Genomic DNA, 25,311 nt, shown 5'->3' on the forward strand with positions numbered 1-25,311 from the left:
CCATGGATTATTGTAAAGTGTATAGGGTTAATACAAGATGTTATCACTCCTACTAAAGCCCCAAAATACAGTTGCATGAAATAATTCAGATGAAGTAAAACAGTCTAAAAGGTTTAAAATTACGCTAGCAAACTACAAAAAAATCTTGCTAATAAACTTGCTGACTATGAAGTCTGAACAATTGTGAAATATAATCTGGCTCTGAAAGAATTAACTTTTACAACATACATTGAATTTGATTTCCTGTATTTTTATTCCATCTAGGGCTGTCAGAATGAGTGCATGGCTGGAGGATGTGCAGGGGAAGCCACAAAGCATGTGGTTGAATCTTTCAAGGTAAGTTGTTTGCTAAAAATCTGAGCGTCTGGAGCATTTCATTGGACAGTGCCAGACATCATCCGTAATGTGGTAGTGATTGTTGTGCAAGACTTAGTAGCTGCTGACATGCTTGAATATCATAATTTTGTAAGCAGAAGTTGCATTTTCAGAAAATATTTTCAAAATATATTAACCCTTGCAGAAATTAAAAATATTTCAAGAAGAACTTAAATTAATTATTTTTTCGGGTACTAGCTAAAAGCTTGATAGTCATTAAACAAAAATTAACATGATATACCGGGATGTTTCTTAACTCTTATCTGCTTTTAAAACAGTATAACTCTAGATTGAGTTCACTAGACAAAGACTCTGTAACACCCCCTATTTATACTTTATTATTTGTTAAACTTTGGCATGGTGCTCAAAAATGGGTTTTTCCATCTGTTTTCAAAGTTGCAGAGTTAAGGATCTCAGAAGGACTCCAAAACACACCACAGCTCTGGCACGTTCTCAGCACTCAACAAGCAAACAGGGCTGTGATAATAACGAGCGCTAAGAAGCGGCCAGGAACTGACCAGGAATTGAGTCCCTCTCTTTTTCTTTAATCTTATGCTTGGAACTGAGTTTGGTTAAGATCTCACTCTTCTTCCTCCCACAAATGTAGCACTAGTAATTAAGAGATTTTTTTTTTTAACAGTGTGTGGATACAGTTAACTTCTACTTTTCTGTTGGAAACTGAGATTCCATCAACATGTGCTGCTTTTGACTTCTACCTTCTGTCCTCACTCCCATTCTCTGCCTCTCTTTTTTATTTCTGTTGTCTTTGTTATGCCTCTGCAATTCTCTTTTCCCCTCTCTCTTTCGCTGCTTTACATATAATCTTTAAAAAGCCTCATCTATCTTTTGTAGATGTTTAAAAATATTACCCCAAAAAGTTGACCTCACTTGTGCTTTTTCAGCAGTTCCTTTCCTGTTATTGCTGACTATTGTCAGCAGTACATGAGATGAAATTGTAGTGATACACTTTGTAACCGTCATGTTCTTCCTGATTCTTTGGGCAGTGTCCGGTCCAGTGCAGTCTTCTGAATTATGCTTAAGTAGTTATTTCCCTTTTAGCTGTTCAGTCTTTAACTAGATATAGAAAATAAATGCTGCACAAAATGTGTTGGTCTCCTTGAAAAGATTTATTCTAATGCTGGTCTCACTGGAAATGGCAAAGAATTCTTTTTAGAGTCCATGACTGTAGGATTTGGTCATGTAGTAGAATGCCATTTAATTTCTTTTTCACCATTCTCAACTCTTCCAAGCCCTTCTCCTCTTTGTTTCTTTGCATTGAGCATCTCTGGCAATTCTGTCTGAGAAGGATGATTTAGGATGACTTTTCAGCCAGAAGGTCTGCTTTGTAAAATGTTGACGTAAGCATGTAGCCAGTTACGAAACGTCAGGATCTGACATGTATGGAGTGCAAATTGTTTTGTAAATCTAGTTTTAATAAATAGACAAGATAGATCTCAATAGATTTTTCAGTGTAGTTTGCTAGTGTATTTGAAAACAAAAACAATTTCTTTAGAGAAAGGAGTCACTCTCACTTATGTAACTGTCCTGTACTGTTTCTTCTGCTTGTTGGCACAGTCCAGAGGAAGGATAGACAGACAGAGTAGTGATGTACTCTGATGGTGTTTGGGTCATAGGTGAACAGGCCATAAATTACAGCAGCCTTAAAGCAGCTTTAAATTATATTGGCTGTCAAGCAGGTCCCTTACCAAAACTCCAAATACTGCGTGACTTTGAGCCAGTTTCCTTTCTTTCTATTCTTGTATGTCAGCCAGAATGGCAAATCATGAGTGGAGAATCTGTGTGAGGGGAAAATATATTACAAGGTGGGACAGATGGTCATAAAGGGAATAATATTACAAAAAACAGCTGGCTCAGACTGACGTCTGATTTCTAAGTCCTTTCCTGCACTTTCCTATCTGTTTCTGGAGATTAAGTGCAGTCACCAGAAAGGGTGTCTAGTCACTAGAAAATACACTGTGGTGTATGTGTGTGAAAGTTATGATGGGGAGACATGTATTGTTTGCCATATCATGCAGTATAATAATAATTTGCAGTTTCTGTACCTTCTTTTTCAAATTAAAAAACCTGTATAACTGAAGGAAAAATAAAACTGGATTCATTCCAGGGCACTTCACAATTGCTTGTATGGAAATAATTTATGGCTACAACTTCAGAAACTATTGGGAATGATATTTCAAAGAAAGTTGTTATTTATATGCAAGTAACCTAAATAATCCAGGACTGTGGGAATGGAAATACAAAACAGAGTATGGTTTATTTTTATGCTTATATAAAACGTATTACTTAAAGTGGATGATGCCAACATTTGAATACCAGATTCCCTTCCTGAAGACATTTCTTTTTAGGATGCAGTGTTGTACTTTTTAGGTGGATTATATAAATTTCACTGCAATTTCTATCTAACAGGGGACTTTAGACTTATAGGGGAGTTTTCCCCTGCACACTGTAAATGAAAGAATGTTACATATAGGTACTAGGGAGTAGTGAGTCCCTCTGCTAGCTGTTTACTCTTTCTATTCTCATGGACTTCTCTCAAGTCAATAGGTCAGAATCAGAACTTTGTTCGTATTAGTTGCTATTGAAATACTTCTAAATTTGACTCACTTCTCCAGTTAAAAAGCTAGCCCCGGCTGCTCTGTGGTTTACAAGATTCCTAATGTGTTGCATTTAAAATTAACATCGCCAGCAGCCTTGGAACAGATGAGGAACATCAAAAGGAACAAGGATTATGCTTAGGTTTCCTGTACTGTAGAAAATGTCAGACCTCCAGGATTTATGTACCCAAATCCTTCTACCAAAGTGAAATCTTTCTCTTTTTTTATCCCATAAACTATTGTTTATTATGTAAAATATTTTTAAAGAACTGACTGTGGATTGTGACCATAACCTCCAAGTATAACCAAGATATATTTGTAATTTTTGTTTATTGTGAGCATCAGATTTCTAGGAAAGGCATATAAAACCAATAATTGAAACTGCAGCCATCCTCTGTATGATCATGATATATTTCAGAATGTTGAATCAGCAAATGCATGTACTGTGTTTTGCTGTTGTATATGCCTTTTCACATACAGTAGTATCATGATATAACATATGACTAAGGCACTTAATCTGTATTATTTGATAAATTTGATAAACTCTTTAATGTATCCATTCTCGTTCTACTGTCACAAGACAGAATGAATGTTGTTTGGGTAACTTAACAGTCTATTTCTGTATTTTATCATAATTTGGTTTCTTTTAATATGTGCGTTAGCTCTGACTTTGAGTACATAATGCTTGGTCTTAAGAAACTAAAGGCATCTATGAATGCCTTTTTTATCATATTATCAATCTATATGCAGAAACATGATTTTAGTCTTTATGTAACTGTCACAGAATGCATTTTTTCCTCTCTGAGAGACTAATGCATAAAGATTCTTAAAGAAGGTATTATCTATTTCTATTCTGTTTCTCTGTATTTTGATGATTTGAAGTTATATAGAATTAGTCAGTCATCTTAATCATGTAAGCAGTTACTTTGCTTTAATTTTTAAGGGTACATTCACCACTACAGGTGCCAAAATTATGCAGACCTTCTAGGGCATTATGGTAAAACAGAGTAAAATAGCTATAGTTTACAAATTAATCTGGATTAAGTCACTAATATGAAGAGTTGTGGTAGTGGAATGAAAAACATGTGAGTGGAGTTCCTACACTTGAATGGCTCCTCATATTACACTAAATAACTGTGATTATTTCTGCACAATCTTCTGCAGACAGACCCAGCCTTCCTGGGCTAAAAGGCAGTGGGATGTGAGCCCATAGCAGACTGGAAGCTATATAGGCAGGTCAGTGCGGTGCTGCGCTCAAACTAATAATCCATGTTGAGATCTTGGACTTGCTGGACTGAATACAGTACTAGGCCAGTATGTGTGCATGGCTTCCAGTTTGAAACTGATTTATGACTAGCTGTGTGAGACAGTGGCTATAGTGAGATTTCTGTGATGCTGTATGTTCAGTATTTGTTTCTTGCATTGCCATAGTGTCCTGGAACATTATGTGAACTAAGTTGTGAACTGTCTGCCATTCTGCTAGGGACTGTATAAACTAGAACAAAAAGATTATTTCTGCACTGTAGGTATAACCTACAAATAAATAGATAAAATCTCTTCACAGAGATCTATAGCTGTAATATTTTCTCCTTTGGATGCTGTATGAAGAAACTGAAAATGTATTTCCAAGGCAGGTGTTTGTGCTTCAAACATTGCCAATAAAAATTTTAAGGATGTTTATTTTTTTTCTTACAGGTCCTGTCACACAGATATTGCTCTTGCCTGTAATAGAACCTTTAGCTGCGTATTTTAAATCATATAGTCTTGGTGTCAAATTACTATGAACTTGTTGGGTTTGCACAAAACAGAGTACTGATTCCGTTTCTCTGCCTTATTTCACTTTCCTAGCAAATAATATAATATAATACAATATTAGCATTATATATAAATACATTAAAGATAAAGAAAAGCTTTGTATCTTATCTAGAAGCATGTTAAAATTTATAAGTAAGGTGCACCATGGTGCATGTTAAGGTTTTGTACAAGAGTGTTCTATGCAATTAAGAAGTAGGTTAGATTTTACTGCTTTACATAGTCTTTTTTAGTGTTGTTATTACACATTAGAAACAGGTGAAAGATTCCTATTTTCTATAGAGAAAATATATCCCTATTTTCAAAACAGTCTTTGAGTGGGAAACCCAATGAATGGTTGCATTTTCCCTGTTTACGTTAATGAAATGGGTTTACATAATGGGTTTAGGTATTTTCGTATCTATTCCTCTCTATCTCATTCTCAATTTGTCATTTTGTACTGACATCAGTAATTTATTTACCTTGCGAAGCATACAGACACTCAGTGAGACAGTTTGTAGCTGTTGATTCTGCTGTGAGTTTTGAGGTGAATACCCTAGTTTGATGTTTACTATTTCCATTTTAACATTCTGTATTAGACTACATTTTAAATTTTGATTAATCAGAAAGAACATTTCCTTCATGAGAAAGTTGCATGGTAAAAAATCAGCAAAATGTTTTGTAGTGATTTCCCGGTCTCTTGATGCTGTGAAATGAGCAATAACTCCCAAAAATGTGTACATAGGAAAGCTGCTTTTATAAACTGTCTTGAAGGAGCAGAAGACAATCAATTAGAGGTATATATAGTGTTACCCAATAAGGTATTTCCAGAAGTTTTATGTCCTGGAATCACAGCTCATACAGTCTAGCCTCCCGTTGAATGTGGGGCTGTCATCAGCACTAGATCAGGTCAGCTGTGAGTTTGACTACTATGTGCTGCACTGCACTCCTCTCTTCCAAAGTCCGATCTGAACTTTCCAAGCAAAAATTGTGGCACTTCCCACATCTTAGGTCATCTGGATAAAATTTCTGTGGAAGTGCATAGCTTTAGCCACTGTTGGATTAGGATACCAAGCTAGAGACTGGTTCTGTTGTTATTACAACAGTATTTAGCATTTTTCTGTTTTACTCCGTTTGAGGATCAGCGATTGTTTTCAGAGAGGTCATTCTGGTTATATCTTGATTTCACCTGAAACTATTAATTTAACTTTTTTGTTGATGACAATTAAATGATTTGCCCACTGTTACTCATTCGATCAAAAAGAGATTGGAGAGTAATGATATTATTAGATGACATGGCCTTCATATCACTTGATTATGCCTCCTACATGCTGCAGAATTACTTCAGGTGATTTGCAATCAAATATATTCCCTCATCTTCATCTTCCAAGAAGGAAAGCAGCTACAACAAACAGATTGATTGCCAAGTGGTGACTTGGCATTCTGCATCCACACAGGCTTTGCACACAGTCATTTGAATGTTACTAATAATGGCAGGAATTCATCGTGTGGTTGCAGCTCTCTATTAACTGCACTCTTCTACAAAATATGTTTCCAGCATATTACAAGAATCCTATGTTATAAAGGTATAAACCCAAGAATTTATTAAAGAAGACTAATACAAGCTGGTCAAGACTAACTTATGCATCTGCTGCTTTCCTTCCAACTGTCAGAAAGGTGTGGTTAGAGTAACGATCAACACCTAGTCTGCTTGCAGTCAAGATTGCTATCCTGACAAGAAGGAGAAGTGGCAAGGCCTAGGAGGTGATAATGAATGTTTCAGTGGTTGCTGGCTGTTAGGAGAAAGTATCTTTCCTGAAGTAGACCACGTAAGTTGCATACACAGTAGAGCACTAATGCAGCTCAGTATTGTCAAAGTATGACTCTTATTTGGCAGATTGTGCTTCCAAATCAGGTAGATCATCACAGAGTAGTGGTAGTAGAGAAACATCATTGATTCTTCCTTCAGAACTGTGGTAGCCCAGAAATGCTACTGAGCAAGGACATGTTTTTAGAGCTGTGAAAATAATTCACCATGATTCTTCCATTCTAGGCTAAGAGGTGATTTCCCAACAGTCTTCAAGTGGTTTTTCATGCCCTTGGGAACTTGTCTATCTTGTGGCATTTGAGATCTGTGGTCATTCTGTTCAATGTAAACCCCATGGCAAAAGGTAGTTCCAGCTGTGTTTCTTTTCTGAAAAGTAATGTCCCTCAAATAGTTACAGGGTTTTAGCTGTAGTAGAGAAATGGATTGTCCCATTATCTGAAGTTCTTAGATTTGTAAATAAAACTAATTGTCTTCCGCAAACAACAGGAGCTTTTAGCCAAGATAAAAGGAAGATGCTGGAAGAACAGCCAGAGAACAGTTTCGTTGAGGTAATTTATAGCACAAGGAAAGTGATGCTTTATCTTTTTTTTGACTAGGAATTTAAGATAAAGTTTCTGCAAAAGCACAGAGATTTTACTAGAATTTTTGAAATTACATTTGGTTCGTATCTTTTCCTGGTTTTATTTTTTCTGAAAGTGAAGAATTGCTTTTAAAATGCAGGGCTTTAGCACCAGCCAGTGATCCACAAAGGAAACTATCTGACCCTCTCAAACTTATAAAATCCATATTGTCCATGTCTGTTTTCAAGAATTCTTAGTTTTTTCCCAAAAAACTAAGTGGTATTGAGTCCCCAGATTTGATATTAAATGGATTCTTTGCTCAACATATAGGAATTAGAACTACAATTAAGGAAGAGAATTCAGTCTTTTTTTCCATATGATTCTGTTGGGCTTTCCATGCTTGCTTTGAGCCTGGAGAGCTCGAAAAGTTTTATCTTAATCCCACACTTACTAACTGTTTTCAAGAAAGTATTAAGTATGCTCAGTTGACAAAATACAGCAATTTTTGTGGCAGATCAAGTGCTATAATTCATGTCAATTTGTAAACTTTGTAACTTGTGTCTACCTGTGAGAGCGAGGGATGGAATAAGGGAAAAGGTAGGTGTGGTCAACTGAATGTTTGAAATTATTCCTTAAACGTGTGTAAGAAACTGTACCATGAATGTTTTTGGAATTATATTCCTAAAAGATTTTTTTCAAATTCCATTGGAAAAGATAAATTCAGGGTGCCATCATTCCATAAATCCACTTCCATGCATGTCCACAAACTTACTAAAATCAGGCAGATTTAAATCAAGATTTAATTGCAACTGCACAGGATTCAGGTATGTGAGATTATGACTCTATTCTTGGCTATTCCACATAATATGTTTGTTACTGAACAGGCTACTTAGGCCAAATATTTCTTTCTTGTTTGTTGGAAATTTAGGTTTTCAATTCATTTCTTCCATCAATATAGCTACTTTTCTTAAAAGTGTAGAAGTAAGTATCTCATTTTTTGTGTTTCAGTTTCTTTGTGTGAAATAGAAATTACAGGGTTTCCAGAACCGTAAGAAAATAATATCTTAAATCTTCACATATCAATTTTTTAAGTTTTGTATTTATAAAGCATCATTTGAAGATCTATAAATACTGTGACTGTTTAAAAAAGTAGAGAAAGAAAGAAAGAAAAAAAGCCATATCAGTGAAATGTTACGAATCTTTATATTCTAGTGTTGTGTCACAGACCAATGTGAGCCCTCAACTTGTGTTAGACTCAAAACTTATTCTAGGCAAACTCTTTCTAAAAATGGACTGTTGTGTTTGTGCTACGGTGTGGAAATACAGTGGTTGTGAGGCAAAGAACAGCACAGCATTAGAAATTGTGTTAACCAAGCTTTCAGATCTCTTGAGAAGAAGCAGCACATATTAATAAAGAATAATATCTATAGTGTAATTAGTTAATGTGTCCCATTAGTGAAGAGGGGCCATAGTTTTGTATTTATGGAAACATCTGAATGTCAGTCTATGAGAAGATTTTCTGTATGAGGAATTGAGCCATTATACAATTGTGGCATCTCTCATTGTTCTATATGGAATTGCTTTTAAAGTCGCAGTCAGGAAGTGCAGTTGCGTGGCCAAAGCAGATTTTAATATAGCTAGCTTGACCAGCAGTAGCAGCGAGTTTCAGTAACCAGATTTGAGAGCAGTGCAATGACTGCATTAAAGCCTGCTCGTACTTGCTCTCCATTCATGCTTTCTGATTGTGGTAGACCACTATTGCCTTGTTCAGTTAAGTGACATAACTGTTAATATGACCAAAATGTAACAATCTATGGGTATGTGTAATTTCTGGCCTTTTGTTTAATAGTTTATCAACATCTTGGTGTCTTATAATTTAAGGAACTAGCCATACTTTAAATGGTTTATGTATTTCTTTGGTAAGTAAGATACTAGATTACAGAGTCACAGAATCACAGATCGGTAAGGTTGGAAGGGACCTCTGGAGATCATCTAGTCCAAACTCCCTGCTCAAGTAGGGTCACCTAAAGCATCTTAGATGGGGTTATGTCGAGGTGGGCTTTGAATATCTTCAGAGAAGGAGACTCTACAACCTCTCTGGGCAACCTGGTCCAGTGCTCGGTCACTCTCACAGTAAAGAAATTCCCCCTCACGGTCAGGCGGAACTTCCTGTGGTTCAGTTTTTGCCTATTTCCTCTTGTCCTGTCGCATGGGACAACTGAAAACGAGTTTAGCCCCATCCCCTTGACACCCTCCCTTCAGGTATTTATGTGCATTGATAAGATCGCCCCTCAGTCTTCTCTTCCCCAGGCTAAATAGGCCCAGTTCTTGCAGCCATTCCTTATAGGGCAGATGCTGCAGTCTTCTGATCATCTTTGTGGCCTTGTGCTGGAATCTCTCCAGCAGTTCCATGTCTCTCTTGTCCTGGGGAGCCCAGAACTGGATGCAGTACTCCAGATGAGGCCTCACCAGGGCTGAGTAGAAGGGCCGGATCACCTCCCTCCACCTGCTGGCAACACTCTTCCTAATGGACCCCAGGATACCATTGGCCTTCTTGGCCACAAGGGCACATTGCTAGATTGTAATCAATTTATCATCCACCAGCACTCCCAGGTCCTTCGCTGCAGAGCTGCTTTCCAGCAGGTCAGCCCCAGCTTGTACTGGTGCCTAGGGTTGTTTCTCCCAAGTGCAGGACTCTGCACTTGCCCTCGTTGAACTTCATGAGGTTCCTCTCTGCTCAACTCTCCAGCCTGTCCAGGTCTCTCTGAATGGCAGCACAGACCTCAGGTGTATCAGCCACTCTGCCCAGCTTGGTAGCATCAGCAAACTTGCTGAACAGGCACTCTGTCCCCTCATCCAGGTCACTGATGAAAAAGTTGAACAGGATGGGACCCAGTACTGAGCCCTGGGGGACTCCACTAGCCAAAGGCCTCCACCTAGACTCTGCGCCACTGATGACGACCCTCTGAGCTCTACCATTCAGCCAGTTCTCAATCCAGCTCTCTGTCCACTCATCTAACCCACACTTCCTGAGCTTCTTTAGGAGGATCTTATGGGAGACAGTGTCAAAAGCCTTGCTGAAGTCAAGGTATACAACGTCCACTGCTTTCCCCTCATCTACCCAGCCAATCATTCCATCATAGAAGGCTATCAGATTGGTTAAGCAGGATTTCCCTTTGGTGAGTCTATGCTGACTACTCCTGATCACCTTCTTTTCCTCCATATGCTTGGAGATGACATCCAGGAGGAGCTGTTCCATCACCTTTCTGGGGATGGAGGTGAGGCTGACCGGCCTGTAGTTGCCTGGGTCCTCCTTCTTGCCCTTTTTGAAGACTGCAGTGACACTGGCTTTCTTCCAGTCCTCAGGCACCTCTCCAGCTCTCCATGACCTTTCAAAGATGATGGAGAGCAGCCTGGCAACAACATCCGCCAGCTCCCTCAGTACCCGTGGGTGTATCCCATCCGGGCCCATGGATTTGTGGATGTCAGGCTTGCCCAGAAGATCTCTAATCCTATTCTCCTCAACCAAAGGAGAATCTTCCTTTCTCCAGACTTTCTCCCTTGCATCTAGGCTTCAGGATTCTTGATGGCTGCCCTCAGCAGTGAAGACTGAAGCAAAGAAGGCATTCGATAATTCTGCCTTCTCTGTATCCCTCGTCACCAGGACCCCCGCCTCATTCAGTAGCAGGCCCACATTTTCCCCAGTCCTCCTCATGTTACTGATGTATTTGAAGAAGCCCTTCCTGTTGTCCTTAACATCCCTTGCCAGACTCAATTCCAAATGGGCCTTAGCCTTCCTCATCACATCTCTACATAGTCTGACTGCATTCCTATAATTCTCCCAAATAGCCTGTCCCCCTTTCCACATTCTGTGTGCTTTCCTCTTCTGTCAGAGTTTTGCCAGCAGCTCCTTGTTCATCCATGCAGGTCTCCTGCCCCCTTTGCTGGACTTCTTTCTCCTTGGGATGCACCGCTTTTGAGCTTGGGGGAAGTGATGCTTGAGTACTGGCCAGCTCTCCTGGACCCCCTTTCCTTCTACGAACCCATGAAATTACTCTAAGTAGGCCCCTGAATAGGCCAAAGTCTGCTGTCCTGAAGTCCGGGGTTGCAATCCTGCTTGTTGCCTTACTACTTTCCTGCAGGATCCTGAACTCCACCATCTCATGATCGCTGCAGCCCAAGGCTGCCCCAACCTTCACATCTCCAGCCAGTCCTTCTTTGTTGGTTAGGACAAGGTCCAGCAGGACACCCTTCCTTGTAGGCTCCTCCATCACCTGCGTCAACAAGTTATCATTGATGCACTGCAGGGGCCTCCTGGACTGTGTGTGCCTAGCTGTGCTGTCCTTCCAGCAGATATCGGGGTGGTTGAAGTCTCCCATGAGAACCCGGGCCTGCAATCATGAGGCTACTTCCAGCTGTCTGTAGAAAGCCTCATCGACTTCCTCTTCCTGGTCAGGCGGCCTGTAGTAGACACCCACAACAGTGTCCCTTTCGTTAGCCTGTACTTTGATACTGACCCATGAGCTCTCGACTGCTGCCTCCTACACCCCTAGGCAGAGCTCGATACATTCCAGTTGCTCTCTCACATAAAAAGCAACTCCATCACCTCATCTTCCTGGCCTGTCTCTCCTAAAAAGCACGTAGCCATCCATGACAGTGTTCCAGTCATGCGAGCTATCCCACCATGTCTCTGTGACTGCAATGAGATCATGGCCCTGCAACCTCACCCAGATCTCGTGTTCCTCCTATTTATTCCCCATGCTGTGTGCATTGGTGTACAGGCATTTCAGAGAAGGAGTCATATATGCAGGTTTCCCAGGAGGGATGCAAGGGGGTCCCCCATAGCCACGTCCCACATGCACATCCCCAGCTGCATGCAGCCGTTGGAGGCCTCCCAACCCGAGATGTGTTTTATTGACTACCCTCTCTCTATGACTCTCCCCTTCCCCTTTCCTACCCAGTTTAAAGCCCTCTTTACCAGGCTGGCCAACCTGTTGGCAAAGACACATGTGCTGCACTTAGTAAGGTGAATCCCATCTCTCCTCACCAGTTGCTGATCTTCAAACAATGTCCCATGATCACAGAAACCAAAACACTGTTGCCCACACCAGCAGTGCAGCCAGTTGTTAATTTGGAAAATCCATCTACTTCTCCTCCTATCCTTCTCCCTAATTGGCAGGACCGATGAGAAGACCACCTGGGCTCCCAGACCCTTGACCACCATACCCAAAGCCCTGAGGTCTTGTTTGATTGTTTCCTATTTGCTCTCCGTATCATTAGCATCCACGTGAAAGAGCAGCAGAGGGTAGTAGTCTGATGAGCAGACAAGCCTTGGCATCCTTTCAGTCACACCTTGTATCCATGCCCCTGGCAGGCAGCAGACCTCTCTAGAGGAGAGGTCAGGTCTGCAGATAGGCTCCTCTGTCCCTTGCAGCATGGAATCATCCACAACAACCACTCCTCGCCTCTTCTGAGCATTCATGCAAGGCACGGGGTCTGATGGCCCAGTTGCTTCCTTTGAAGTCAGGTCCGGGTCCTCCTCATCCTGGAGGGCATAAACTGTAAGTCCAAGTGTACAGGAGGAATAGGGGCCTTTCTTCTTCTACCAGAAGCAGCTAGTTTCCAGCCTTCTTCTACAGCGCTGTGCTGTACTATTTCACTATGCACAGAGCCTTCTGGCAGCTCCCCTGCTGCAGGGGATTGGGACTCCTGGAGAGGTACAGTCTCCAGGAATGCCCAGTCTGTCTCCTGCTCACTTTCTTGGATGCTTCGCAGTCTGCTGACTTCATCCTGCAGCTCCTTGACTTGACCACACAAATCCTCAACAACAGCACACCTCTTGCAGGAGGGTGGTCCCATCAGTCCAGGCCTTCTAGAGAGGCTCCAAGCACTCCCTGCAGCCTGAGACCTGTAGGGCAGCATCTGCTGTAAGAAGGTCTGTCTGCGTTGAATCTTCCAACACGCCTAATGCAGCAATTCCAGCAGCTACAGGAAGATGTGCTTTACAGTGAGGTATAACCATGTCTGTGAAAGTTGGCACTCCTAGGACTAGAAAAAAAGAAGGATGTCCTCTTGCACCTAATTGCACTCCTTCTGCAGGAACTGCTGCATATGTTTGCTACCTCTGTTAGCTGTGCTCAATTACTGTGTAATAGATCTGAAGATCCCATTAGCTGGAGAAGAGGAGACTGGCTCTCTTAAAATCAGATAAATGATTCCTTAAGAATTTCGTAATATCAGGTAGAGCTTTTCCTAAATATCTCTAGGAATCCCTTTCCCTCATCTTTATTAACTTTAAAAAAATCCTTTGAAACTTTTATCAGAGGAGAAAGAGAATAATAATAAAGGGACAAACTAAAGGGATTATTAGTTCATTTATGTTTCTTGCAGCAGTAAAAGTAGGTGAGGCTGTAAAGGTTCTGGTAGTTTTGCCGCCTTTATAATCTGAATTTCCTCAAAGGGTGGAGGAAGAGGTCTCTACTAACTTAAGTGAGCTTTGGGTTGAATCAGTATGAGTTGGTGCAGGGCATCATTTGAGTACAGATGATTAACTTTGAAAATTCAGTTAGTGCCATTGAAATCAATGACATTATGCATTATCCATGTGCTTGAACATTTTGTAGGGTAAGACCAGTTTATTCAATACTTATGTTACTGGCTGGCCAGACTGTAACTCTCTAACATGTTGATTTTCCCTTCTGGTGCATTTTGACTGCTTCAGGCTGCATTTGCTGCTCTAGGCACGCTGCTCAGCCTCTAAGGGAAGAAATTTCTATCAGTTCCAAACACTTTTTTGCTGTCTTGCTGGACATCAGGTTTACCTCCCTGTTTACCTCTCCAAAACAAGTATTACCTGAGCAGAGTGGAGCATCCATCAGGTCAGGGGAAAGGTTAAAGAAGCCAGAGAAAATGCTGTTCCCTCTTCCTTTTCTTCTCATTGTCTGCAGATGGTCATGGTAGAAGCTCACTCTTTGATTTGACAAATATTTGTTTGGTATGTTTGATAAACATCTGTTATGAATGATTAGATAAATGCATTGCAGGGTATGGGCTAGACAGTCCTTCCAGGCCTGTCTTCTGCACTTTCGTGATTGATATGCAACTGATCCAGAGCCCTCACTCCCTTTTGCTTTGTTACCTGTTCTGTGTTTTATTACCCACCATGCAGTCAACCTGATACAGTTTCCAGGCACCACTTCAAATACTTGTGCTAATAAATATTACTAGATCAATTCTTGGGGAAGCTTTATGTTGAAAAATTTCTGTGTATTCTCCTTTGGGTAGAAGATGCTTTGTTATGTTTTGTTTCTCAGTTTTTATCCAGTAGGAGGATTAGAATTTTCTTCCTGCTCAAATCTTACTACATCTTGGCTTACTTTCCATTCTAAGCCTCAGGCTGTGCTGTAAATTTAAAATAGTATTGACTGTAAAGGGATTATAAACTATCTTGATGTTATTTTTTCTACTTACAAGCTAGTGATAAATTTATAAGAATTTATCTCAGCGCCTCTTATAATTCCATTTTGAATAGATACAATTCTATTGTTCTTACTATTTCTACTGTAAACATTCTTATTATTGTCATCAGAGCCATTTTGGCTTAGGCCATCACTTTATGTATAGGACTCTTGCAGTCTGTTCCAAAGAAAGTAAAGGTGGGGAGAAGAGCACAGAGGAATGGTTTGCCCACAGTCACGAGTAGAACACAAATCTCCTCACTCAAATAGGTCATGCAGCTTTGGTGTCAACTAGTGATTAGAGGATAGAGGTAAGAGGTTAGTTAGCAAACAAGACAAAAATAAACCCTGTTAGAAAAGGCAGAGTTTGGTTGCATCCAGTGGACCAGTATTCAGCATTTCTACTTCTAAGGCAGAATTTGGTTGCATCCAGTGGACGAATATTGAGCATTTCAATTTCTAAGGCAGGATTTGGTTGCATCCAGTAGACCAGTATTCAGCATTTCTATTTCTAAGGCAGAATTTAGCAATAGGCAGAGCAGGTGACTGCTTATTTTGCCCCAGTAGAGGAGAAAAGGACTAGTTGCTGTAAAATCACACACAGCTCCTGTAACCTTTTTCCACCTTGGTTGTAGTTGTACAACCCAGCCTGCTGCTTTCTGCTCTGATGCCAGTGATGGAGGAGTTGGCCTGTCATTCCTGACACCTCTCTGAGTCTGGCAATAGTTTGGCATAAGCCATGTTGGTTTGTGCAGTAGTAGCTGTTGTTAAGCATGATGCACTACATCAGCCTGCAGAAAGCAGGACCACGTGGTGAAGGCTCTTCTTGGATCAGATTGCAGATCCCTGTGGGCTGTTTGTAGTAGCTGCACTGCAGGAGCGATTATGTGCAGCAAATAGTAGCCTGAACCCTGCCGTATGTGGCTGCTGGCCTGGAACGTGTAATGGACAACCTTCCTCAGCCAGCTGGGAGCACTGCTTATGTCAGCAAGAAAACAGGGGCCATCCCTTGCCACCAGCAAGGGCCTGGAAAGAGAAGGGGCTGAACAAGCAGCAGGAGAAAGGTGCTATTTTGCTCATTGTCCCTGCTGTACTGCTGCCCATACAGTGAGAGCTGCAAGGCCAAATAAACTTGTCAAGAGATTTCAGCTTCCAAAGATGAATTAGCAAGCCTTCCTCTCCAGCCTAGTCCCATACTACTGCTTCTCCTTGGCAGAGCAAACCCCTTCTCCTCAGCCTATCATACAGCAAGAGCCTCAGGTTTAGGAGGTCAGGTGGAAGGTGTTGCGGGAAGAAAGTAGCTGCTCCTGCGCAAGGAATAGCCATTCCTAAGGTAAGGGTGGGTGTGATGGAGAGGGCCCAAGAGCACTCAGGAGGGTTCCACAGCCTCTCATCAGAAGGACCAAAGGGCAGGAAAGAAACATCATCATCCCTAGAACCCTCCTCAAAACCACTCTGTTTAGTCCCAGCCTTGTTCAGTCCAGCACCTGCTGGCTTCACCTTTGTACCTTTCCCCTCTGCAGCAATTCCTCACCTTCTTTGTAATCTGTCTCCTCCTGAAAACTTATTCTGCTGGAGCAATCATATTTTGCAGCTCAAAAGTGCAAGGGCAAAACGGATTATTCAATTTTACTTATGCTTTCATGTCTGTTATTGCATCAGGAGGCCTGATCATTCCTAGAATAAGCTTAAAAACTCAGCATACATGATAAAAAAGAATAATTGCAGTTTCCTGCTTTGTGATCTTGAATGAACCACCTTGGCTAGAAGTCAGGGAGGTTAATTATTTTATCATAATATATACTCTCATTCGGTTTAGGTTAATGTTTTGAGGATCTCTGCTGAAACTTGTTATGGTTTTGTAATTTGTAAGTTGTTTTACAGCTGAGGTTGCCAGTTCTGTATATACTCAACCATAGATAGAAACATCAATAGAAATGCTTGGCCCAGTTCAGTGTTGAGAAAAGTCTGGGTATGTCAAAAGAATTACACCTGTTACAGCTGCTCAACCTACTGCTTATGGCCTAGTAGTTCCAGTGCAATGAAAATAACCTAGTAGGCAAGGATCAGCAGAGGAAGACATCGGCAAAATTTGAGGGAAAGAGTAGGATAGGAGATGCATTCACCGACGACACTTCCCCCAAACTGCTCTCTCTGGAAAACATCAAATGAGAAAAGTAGGAGGGTAGCAGTGAGAGTAACAGCTCTGGACTGAGGCTACTGCTAGCTCCAAATGTGCTTAGGGATATTGCAAGGAAAGAGTAGAATAAGCACTGAACTGCCATCCTGGCTGTAGGGACCAAAATGTCTTACTGCAGCTTTGGTTAGAAATACTTAGCAGCATATCACTTTTAATTTGACTTGGTTTATAATTTACAAGATCTGTTTTGATCAAATGATAAATTTTAGTTCCAGAAAGTCACATTGTGTCCTCTTTGCTTGGGATCAGTAAATCTTCAATCTGGAAGAAGTTGTGTTGGAATCAGTAGGTACTTTCAGATAAGGAGCTACTGGAAGAAAGTGAGTGTGGTTGAGATAGTAGCTACTTGCAGGAGTAGTGTTATCCCCAGTCTGGCAAACTTCCAGTCTCACGGCAGTACAGGACATACAAGACGTATATGCATAGGTCCCAGCTCTGGGAACTCTTACAAGAAGTAGGAAGAAACAGATTGTCCTGCAAGGGGGTGGTGGGGAAGCCAGCTGGTTAATGGTGATTGTCAAGGCATTTTGTAACACTGCACTACACTAAGTCTTTGTCATTCTGCTTTGGGAACAAGGGCCAAATAGCTGCATTTGTTTATTGCATAAACTGTGTGCCATGTCTGCTTCTTTCTTCACCTCCCTTTTGTCCTTTTATTTCCCAGTTTTGTTTCCAGTTTAATGGCTTTATTAGGCAACAGTGTCAGAAAGTGCTTGAGAGTGTGTTCATAAACAGAGCAGGCAAAACACAAACCTAGCTGAAAACTGCCCTTTGTACTGTCAGTACGAACAGCGGGGATGTGGATGGGTGTTAATGCTAATCCCTAATGCATGCTTAATGCTGCTTTCAGGGTTGAAGCCATGTTGACAAAGCAAAGAAATAGATTGCCATTTATAAAGGTCACAGGTGATACCATGGTATTAGTGTGATATTTTTTCAACGTTAAGTGATGCTGAAAGTGATAGGCGCTGATACTTAATCAGTACTTCTGGTATTAGTTACCTGGCCTTGCTCCACACTCTTTTTGTGGGTCCTGCTGTGTCTGTTTTCCCTCCCACCAGTGTTGCCTGAGCAGCACAAGAAATTCTGGTGGGGCAGAATTTCTGGGCATGTTAAGCCAAGGGCAGGGGGGTAGGAGGTGGAGGAGGGCATCTCTCATCCAAATAAGGAGCTGTGTAGGGGGTCTTATTGCTCAGAGATGTAAAAGAGGTTGAGGTTGCTGGCAGTGCTTTGTGCTGCAGGCACGTTGGGAGTGGGAGTATCCTAAGGATGGGTTTTCCAAGACCCCACTAACTCCTGACAAAAAAATTCAACATATTACAGTACTTGGTGGTGTCCTGCCTTAAAAAGTGTTGGGATTCTGAAAGATTCAGCTGATTCTGTATGTTGTCAACGTATTGCACTTACTGATTGATAAAGAGAAGGGAAGAAGTACAATAGAATAAATAAAGAGCCTTAAGGAAAAAGTAGGCAACAGTAATAGTAATAGTGCCAAAAACATGAATGCAAGTTTAACAGGATTTGTCAGAATTACAGTAATCAGTAAAACTGCCTTCTTGCCTATATAATGACTATTGTCCTGCCTATGCAGTTTAACCAATACTTGAGGCCTTTTGCTAGGTGAATATTTGAAGCCTTTTGCTGGGTGTCCTTAGAGTTATTAGAAGGAAGAGTTACGAGTCAGGTGTTGCATCTGATGTTGGCAGGTCAGATGTTTTCCAAATACCTGAACAAAAGCCAATTTTCCTAAATGCTGAAGAAACTGAGAAATGGCAGGCAGGCCTCCTGTTCAGAGTGCGCAGCTCCAGGAAGCTCTGTGCTCAGGAAGCTCTTTGTTTCCTTTCAGGACAACCATCATAGCTGCCTCTCTTTATGCTGCCTTTATGCGTTCAGCTGGCAAAGTCTGAAACCCTGTCTGGTGATTTCTGTTTATGCCTGCAGAAGGTCACCAGTCTTTGGGACAGATGTGAACTAAGGAGTGTGGGCTATTGCTTTGGGCCACGTGTACTGCTGTTTGTGGCTGCCCATTGCACAGGAGTACCCCTTTATTGAACTTGCGGGTGAGACTGATTGGCCCAATCCCCTGTCTTTAATGAGCCAGTGTAGGAGTGACTTTCAATCTGGGACACTCCCAGCATTAGGCATTAGAGCATAACAGTGTGACTGTATTTGAGCGACATAATTTTACTAAATGCCCTACTGAATGACAGAAACATTGTTACTCCGCCCAGGGGTCTTTCGAACCCCCAGTCTCCAAGGCTGGGGAAAAAATTTGGTGGCAAAACTGGATCAAGGAATCCCCACATGCTCCCATGGGGGCACATTTCTTCCATTGCGGCTGTAGCTCACTGCTACCTCTGTTCATGTAACTGTGAGATGAGCCAGGTTAAAATCATTCCCTATCCTTAGAATAAATATTGTTTGTTAACTCAAATGAGCTTAGAGAGTGAACTGTTCTATAGCCCTCGGGCTTGTAGTTCTTACAGTGCTTTCAACTAGCTGTGTTACCACAACTGAGGAAGGAAGTGGCAAACACGGGCAGAAATTAGCAGGTTGATAGGAGACATACAGGAAAAGACTCTATATGATATTTCTGATGTCCAAGCCAGTTTACTCTAAAGATAATTATCTTAATGAAAATGGCCTGAGATGAGACAGAATCATTAACTTCAGGGAGGGCTGTTACTATCACTGTCAATAAGAATTCTTAGAAACTCTGATTCAAACATCTCTGTCTTGAGCTAAAGCCATACATAATTGTGTTCTGCATTGTAAGTCCCACTGATGTCTTACTCTCACCTAAGTGTTTTCTTGAACTAAGTCTTAGAATGTGGCTAATTGCTAGCACTGTTTTCTTGCTTTTATTTCGATGCATGCTTTTCTGTGTTACCTTTTTTTTTTCAAAGTGCATGATAAGAGGTTGTTAGGTAAAATTCATTTTTATTTTCAGTACATCTTTAATAGTGCATTTCCCATTGGAGCATTCACTGCTAGCAGGATAAAGGGTACTCTAAAGAGTTAAGAAGAGTAATTGTTTTTTTCATCAGCTTATGTATTAGTACAACCAAGCTAATGCACTGTAGTATCTAGACAAGACCTATAATTGGAGATTGTTTAAAACAAGCTTTTAGCTATTCATGTGCTCCAGCTCTCAGTTAATTTCACATCTAAGCTATTAAGTAAAAAATAACAGTAAAAATAGGCCACTGTTCATTAAAGACATCTTGAAAATCAGGTTGTTTACAGAGATGGAGGTGGGGTAAATTCTCAAAACCTCAAAACTAATTTTGTGCAAAATGTGTGCTGAGTATGAAAAGTCAACGTTAGCGGTGCCTCTTGCAGAACCTCCTTCTTAAGTGCACATGCAAATTATTTGAACTGAAAAGCCTGAAGTAGCTACATTTTAGTCTGCTCTATATGTACCCAAGGGTGGAAGAGTGAGATTTCACTCTGTAATAATGAGCAGTGCTTTCTGAGTCAGGTTAGGAGAGAAAATGCAGCCTAGAATGGAATTGTCTCTTGAAGTCTTCCTTCCTCGCCTCAATGACCAGCCTAGCGTAAATGTTCAGATGACATAAAAAGAGAAGGGAGAGAACATATCAAGACCTTGCTGATTTTACTGCCTTCTCTAGTTGTTTTGTCCCTGTCTGTATGTAATGTAATGGGGGAGTGACACTTCACAGATCCTGCTTTCCTTCCTCCCCTGCTCTTCTTTACCGTAATTCACATACGAAAAAAACATGATACTTCTCTGCAGCCAGTTACGGCTTGTATGAGAAAGCCCTTGCATGGCACAGTTAATCATGCAGGGAAACCTTTAGCCTTCCTTGTCCTAATGGGATCTTTCTAGGAAAATACAAATGTGAAGGAACAAACTAATGTGACCCAAGTAATCTGCTGACCACTTATTTTGATCTCTCACACTGGTTCTATGTGTTAAAAGAAACTCAGTGCAACTTACCTGCTTAGTTTTGAGGGGGATTTGTTTCGTATGCTGGCTGATGATCAATTTATGTTCTGAGATACAGCAATCAGAAGTTTCTGGAACTTGTACAGATGTAACCATTCGCATTAATCTAAACGTCCAAAAAATTGTCATCTGCTAATTTTCTGTTTTGTTGCCTTGTTTTGCTTCCCCCTCGTAGCAATACTTCAAAATATGCTAAATACTTCTGCTCTAAGAAGCACTACATGTATGTGTGCATACACAGAAGTATAAACGCTTTGCCTGCTACTTAGACATAGCTACTTTTAACCACTCTGACGGTTAAGTATCCCTGCAGATAAAATTCTGTATTTGTCTATGTTCACTAATGTAGAATCATTATTAATTCAGTCTGAATTAATTATTTTCATACACTTCATTTTTGGCTTTATGTCCCCTCAGGCTTCAGACTTGATTATCACCCCAGCTACAACTCTCAAGGAAAAACCAGACCCCAGTGGTTTGGTATTTGGGACTGTGTTCACTGATAATATGCTGACAATTGAATGGTCCTTGGCTTCAGGATGGGAGAAGCCTTATATTAAGCCACTTGAGAACCTTTCATTGCATCCAGCCTCCTCTTCTCTGCATTATGCTATAGAAGTGAGTACTAAAGAGTCTCAGAAACCATTTATTTTGTTTCATTAGCTCTCGAAACTATAGCATTGTGTTATATAAGGACTATTACTGTCTTAACTTTGTTAGTATTTAGTTATGTTTTTTTAACTGATGTCATTCTAGAATAACTTCTTTATTTACAATAGGCTATGTTTATGTTGGTGTAACTCAAAATCAGCTCTGGTCCATGGGTTCCAGCACACTTTACTTTGTAGCCCAGTAAGGTAGAGCCCATTTTTTGTGTTGTGATGAATTAATTTTAGAAAGCATTCTAGTTCACTGACAGTGGGTCAGTTCAATTACTGTCACTGATGTAACTTAATGAAGTACTGGATAAGATTGTGTGAGACTCTAAGGATAGTTTTAATTTTGGAACTGAATATGCACTTTGTGAAATTTATTATAATTTACTTTAAAGGTTTATAGTTTTTATTGCAGGACAGACTAAACAGATACTTGTTTGCAGCTCCAAGTGAGTCCAGAGACCTCCAGATTAGATCTGAGGCATTGAGCACATACAGGTGTAATGGAGCAGAGAATGTTCAGCAAGGAACTTTGGAAAGTGAAGTGTTAAGTTGGAAACCAGCGTGGTTAACAGTTTCCGTGCTTAGCTGCTTACTATCTAAAACTGCCTTTTGTGTCCCTAGACACAATAGCTTCGGCTATATTTGCATCTATGAGAGAGCCTCAGCAGGGCGCACTGAACCACCTGGGAGCATACGGTAGCAATGGAGGCCTGCTTCTCCTCCCACTCTCGAAGAGGTTGGAGTGACTTCACTGAAGTTAGTGGAGTTGCTTGCACCTTTTTTATATATTTTTTTCTCTTTTTACCCCCCCTCTGTCCCTGGGCTCCTGCCTGCACCATTTTTGTTGTTGCTGATTTTTTCCCATCTAGTCACCTTACCTCCAGAGGACCTGTGACCTAAATGACAACAGGCCCCTGTGACTCGGCCTGCAGCACTTGATCTGCCCAAGGAGCAAGAAACCACGCTGGAGTCCCAAATCTGTATTTCCTCATAGTAATATGTTGCTTTAGTGCTTGGCCTCTGGCCCTCTCTGAGATCATTGCTAATATGAACATGCTCTTATTTTTTCCATTTTTTTTATTCTTTTACCCTTATTGCATCACGTTTCCTCTAGCCAAGAGGACAGACAGAGGAGAATCTGGTGCCAATGCTGTGGCTCAATGAATACACAGTGGGTATAATAAAAATGATGAATTTGGCATTCCCTCCCCTTTCTCCTTGTCCTTCATGATGCAGTGTGATAGCTTGGATCTGCTGAACTCCAGATCCAGCTCCTGTGATGTACAAATGTCAGATAATAGTGTTTGCACACCACTGTAGCAACCAACCATCAAGCAATCACAGTAGTTTCTGTTATTCAAGTTGAGCATTTCTGGAACACATCACTGTCTCCCTGTTTAATTAGTGAAAGGTTTATTGAGCTCCTGAAGGTTAAAAGTACTTATTTTTGGAGAAGAAGATTTAATGGCTTCAGAAGGCTTTGTGTTTCAGTAATGATATGATTCTTGCTTTTGTCAAATCATTGGTCAGTACTTAGTAGTAACATTCTTTCCTCTTCCCTCTCATTAAAAGTTCTGTAAATGTGTTGGGAGAAGGGGTGGGGGACAACTTTTCTGTGATAAGAACAAATAGCATTACAGAAATGTGATATTGCTTAGTATCTGGCCCAATACAAATCTTATCAAAGTATCATTTGTATCATTACAAATCATTAGCTATGCCATTGCTTATTAAAGATGCATTTTGTATCTACAAGTGCCTATCTTGGGAACAGTTTTGTTCTCAATACTTTGCACAAGTTTTTAATAAGGCTGGCATTGTCATGGAATTAAGAGAAATTTTAGGGCAAAAAGTTCTGAGTTCTAATTCTGGTTCTGCTATGTAGTGGGTATGTAGCCTAACAAAAAATATCTAGATTGCTGCAACCCAGTTACAACTCAATTAAAATTTGTCTTGTGGGAAGGACCTAGCTCTGTCATGGGACTGTATGAAAGCTTTTTAAACTTTGTATTTTGCTAATCCTTATGGGAAGATGTATAATTTAATAATAATGATGCCTTTAGTATTCTATAAAAATTACTTACAAATACTGGATTCCTTTTCCTTAATCAAAAACCTTTGTATGTTGTCTTCCGATCACAGAGAATATATTGCCAGCTTTTTAAAAAAACAAAACAAAACAAAAGGATTCGAAGGAGACTGACAGAAGCAATGCAGTTAAATTCATGGAATTTGTGCTTAATGTACGAAGAAATACTTTAGAAAATGGATTTTAAAAATCCAAGTTCTGTGTGTAGGCATAAATAAAATTTAGTACTTAACATATGTATATATTCATATAGTAATCTAGGCTTATATAATACCTGTATGTATCTATAACTATAACTAGAAATTATCAATCTATAACTGAAAATTACTGTGAATATTTTGTGTACATATGTTGTTTTTCTGCAGTTAGAAGACACTAACATTCTGTTGGCAGGGCACTGGGGCAATAGAGGTTCCTAGTAAATTGAACAGCAGCACCAGTCATCCTGATCCTGCAGATAATTATGTCTGGTGTAAGCTTTCTGTAAAGTATAGATAAAGCATTTTCATGCATTATCCTCTACTGCACGGCTGATGCACCAAGAATTTGCTTGAACTACAGCAAGAGCTGCAACAGACTCCCCTTAATTACCTTATTCTATGCTTCCTGCCACAATGAGTTTTGGACAGAGCCCTAAAAATAATTTACGTATTTAATTAAATTCTCTAGGTCTTTTCATAAGGGAGAATAATGTTTCAGCTCAGCCTTAGATATTGGTCAGGATATGAGGGAAAGGTTAAGTCAAACACATGCTACAAATTTTAATTGTTGTAACCAAATAATGAGAAAAATGTTATCAGTAAGTCCCTTGACAGAGCAAGATGTATTTGTAGTATAGACAGGTTGTCTCTGTAATAAAAACATGAAAATAGCACTTCACAGGAGTGTGCTGCAAGGATTGACTAGTTTGCATTAATGCTTTGAGTACAGTCAATGCTAGGAATGAGTGTTAGGAAGGGAAGGTAGGAAAGTGAAGTTCATGTATTTCCAAAGGACATACTGTATTTTTACACAGGTCATCGTGGGATAACCTGCCTCAATTACTATTTCTTTTCCCATTCCCCTACCCCCCTTTTTGGTTTCCTAGTTGTTCGAAGGAATGAAGGCTTACAGAGGGGTGGATGGCAAAATCCGTCTGTTCCGACCAGGCCTTAACATGGAGAGGATGGTGCGATCGGCAAAACGAGCAACTCTGCCAGTATGTAACCAAGACACATCTTATTCTCCTTATGTCAGAGAGTATCTTCATTTTTAGAGTGTAAATCTCTGAAACTGTACTGTAGTATAATATTTATCAAACACTGTAGCTCTTGAATAGTTTTATTAAATCTTGTTAGAGATCCTGCTCAGCGAAGGAAACTTAGAATTTTTTTCTTTAAATAACAACAGAGTTTTGCTTTCTCCAGCATCTCCCTACTGCCTTTGATGTAGAGGGTCTGTTTCAGGGGGAGGAGTATTGCTCTTTGCATGCAAACAGCTGATGAAATTGCTGTATTGCTGTAGCTGTTGCTTTTCTTTTTCTCACCTCAGTTAAGCCATTTAGTGTCCAAATGCCTTCATTTTTGATCTTGCTAACATCACTGCTTCTCACACTCGTTTATTAGCCAATAAATTTCCTCCAATATTTATTATCTTTTTTACTGTAAGAACTTTTCATTAAATCTGGGAGACTTGGCCAGTGCCTTGTAGTCGTTACTCAGAATACTTCTCTGCCAAAGAGGTGGTACTCTAGCTGTCAGCATGCCCTGGGAAGTCAAGGTGTTGGGT

At 40.5% G+C, this 25,311-nt stretch overlaps 1 protein-coding gene across 1 annotated transcript in view; it reads left to right on the forward strand.

Moving 5' to 3' along the window:
* Nucleotides 1-269: 269 nt before the first annotated feature.
* The window catches only part of BCAT1 (branched chain amino acid transaminase 1), a 46,192-nt gene continuing 21,150 nt past the window's right edge, over nt 270-25,311 (forward strand). The window contains exons 1-3 of the mRNA XM_062570580.1: nt 270-336; nt 21,214-21,414; nt 24,632-24,742. Coding sequence (XP_062426564.1) covers nt 283-336; nt 21,214-21,414; nt 24,632-24,742 — 366 coding nt within the window. The 5' untranslated portion in view covers nt 270-282. The remainder of the gene's footprint in view (nt 337-21,213; nt 21,415-24,631; nt 24,743-25,311) is intronic.

Source organism: Rhea pennata, chromosome 1 (assembly GCF_028389875.1).
Source record: "Rhea pennata isolate bPtePen1 chromosome 1, bPtePen1.pri, whole genome shotgun sequence".
In the NCBI taxonomy this organism is placed as follows: domain Eukaryota; kingdom Metazoa; phylum Chordata; class Aves; order Rheiformes; family Rheidae; genus Rhea; species Rhea pennata.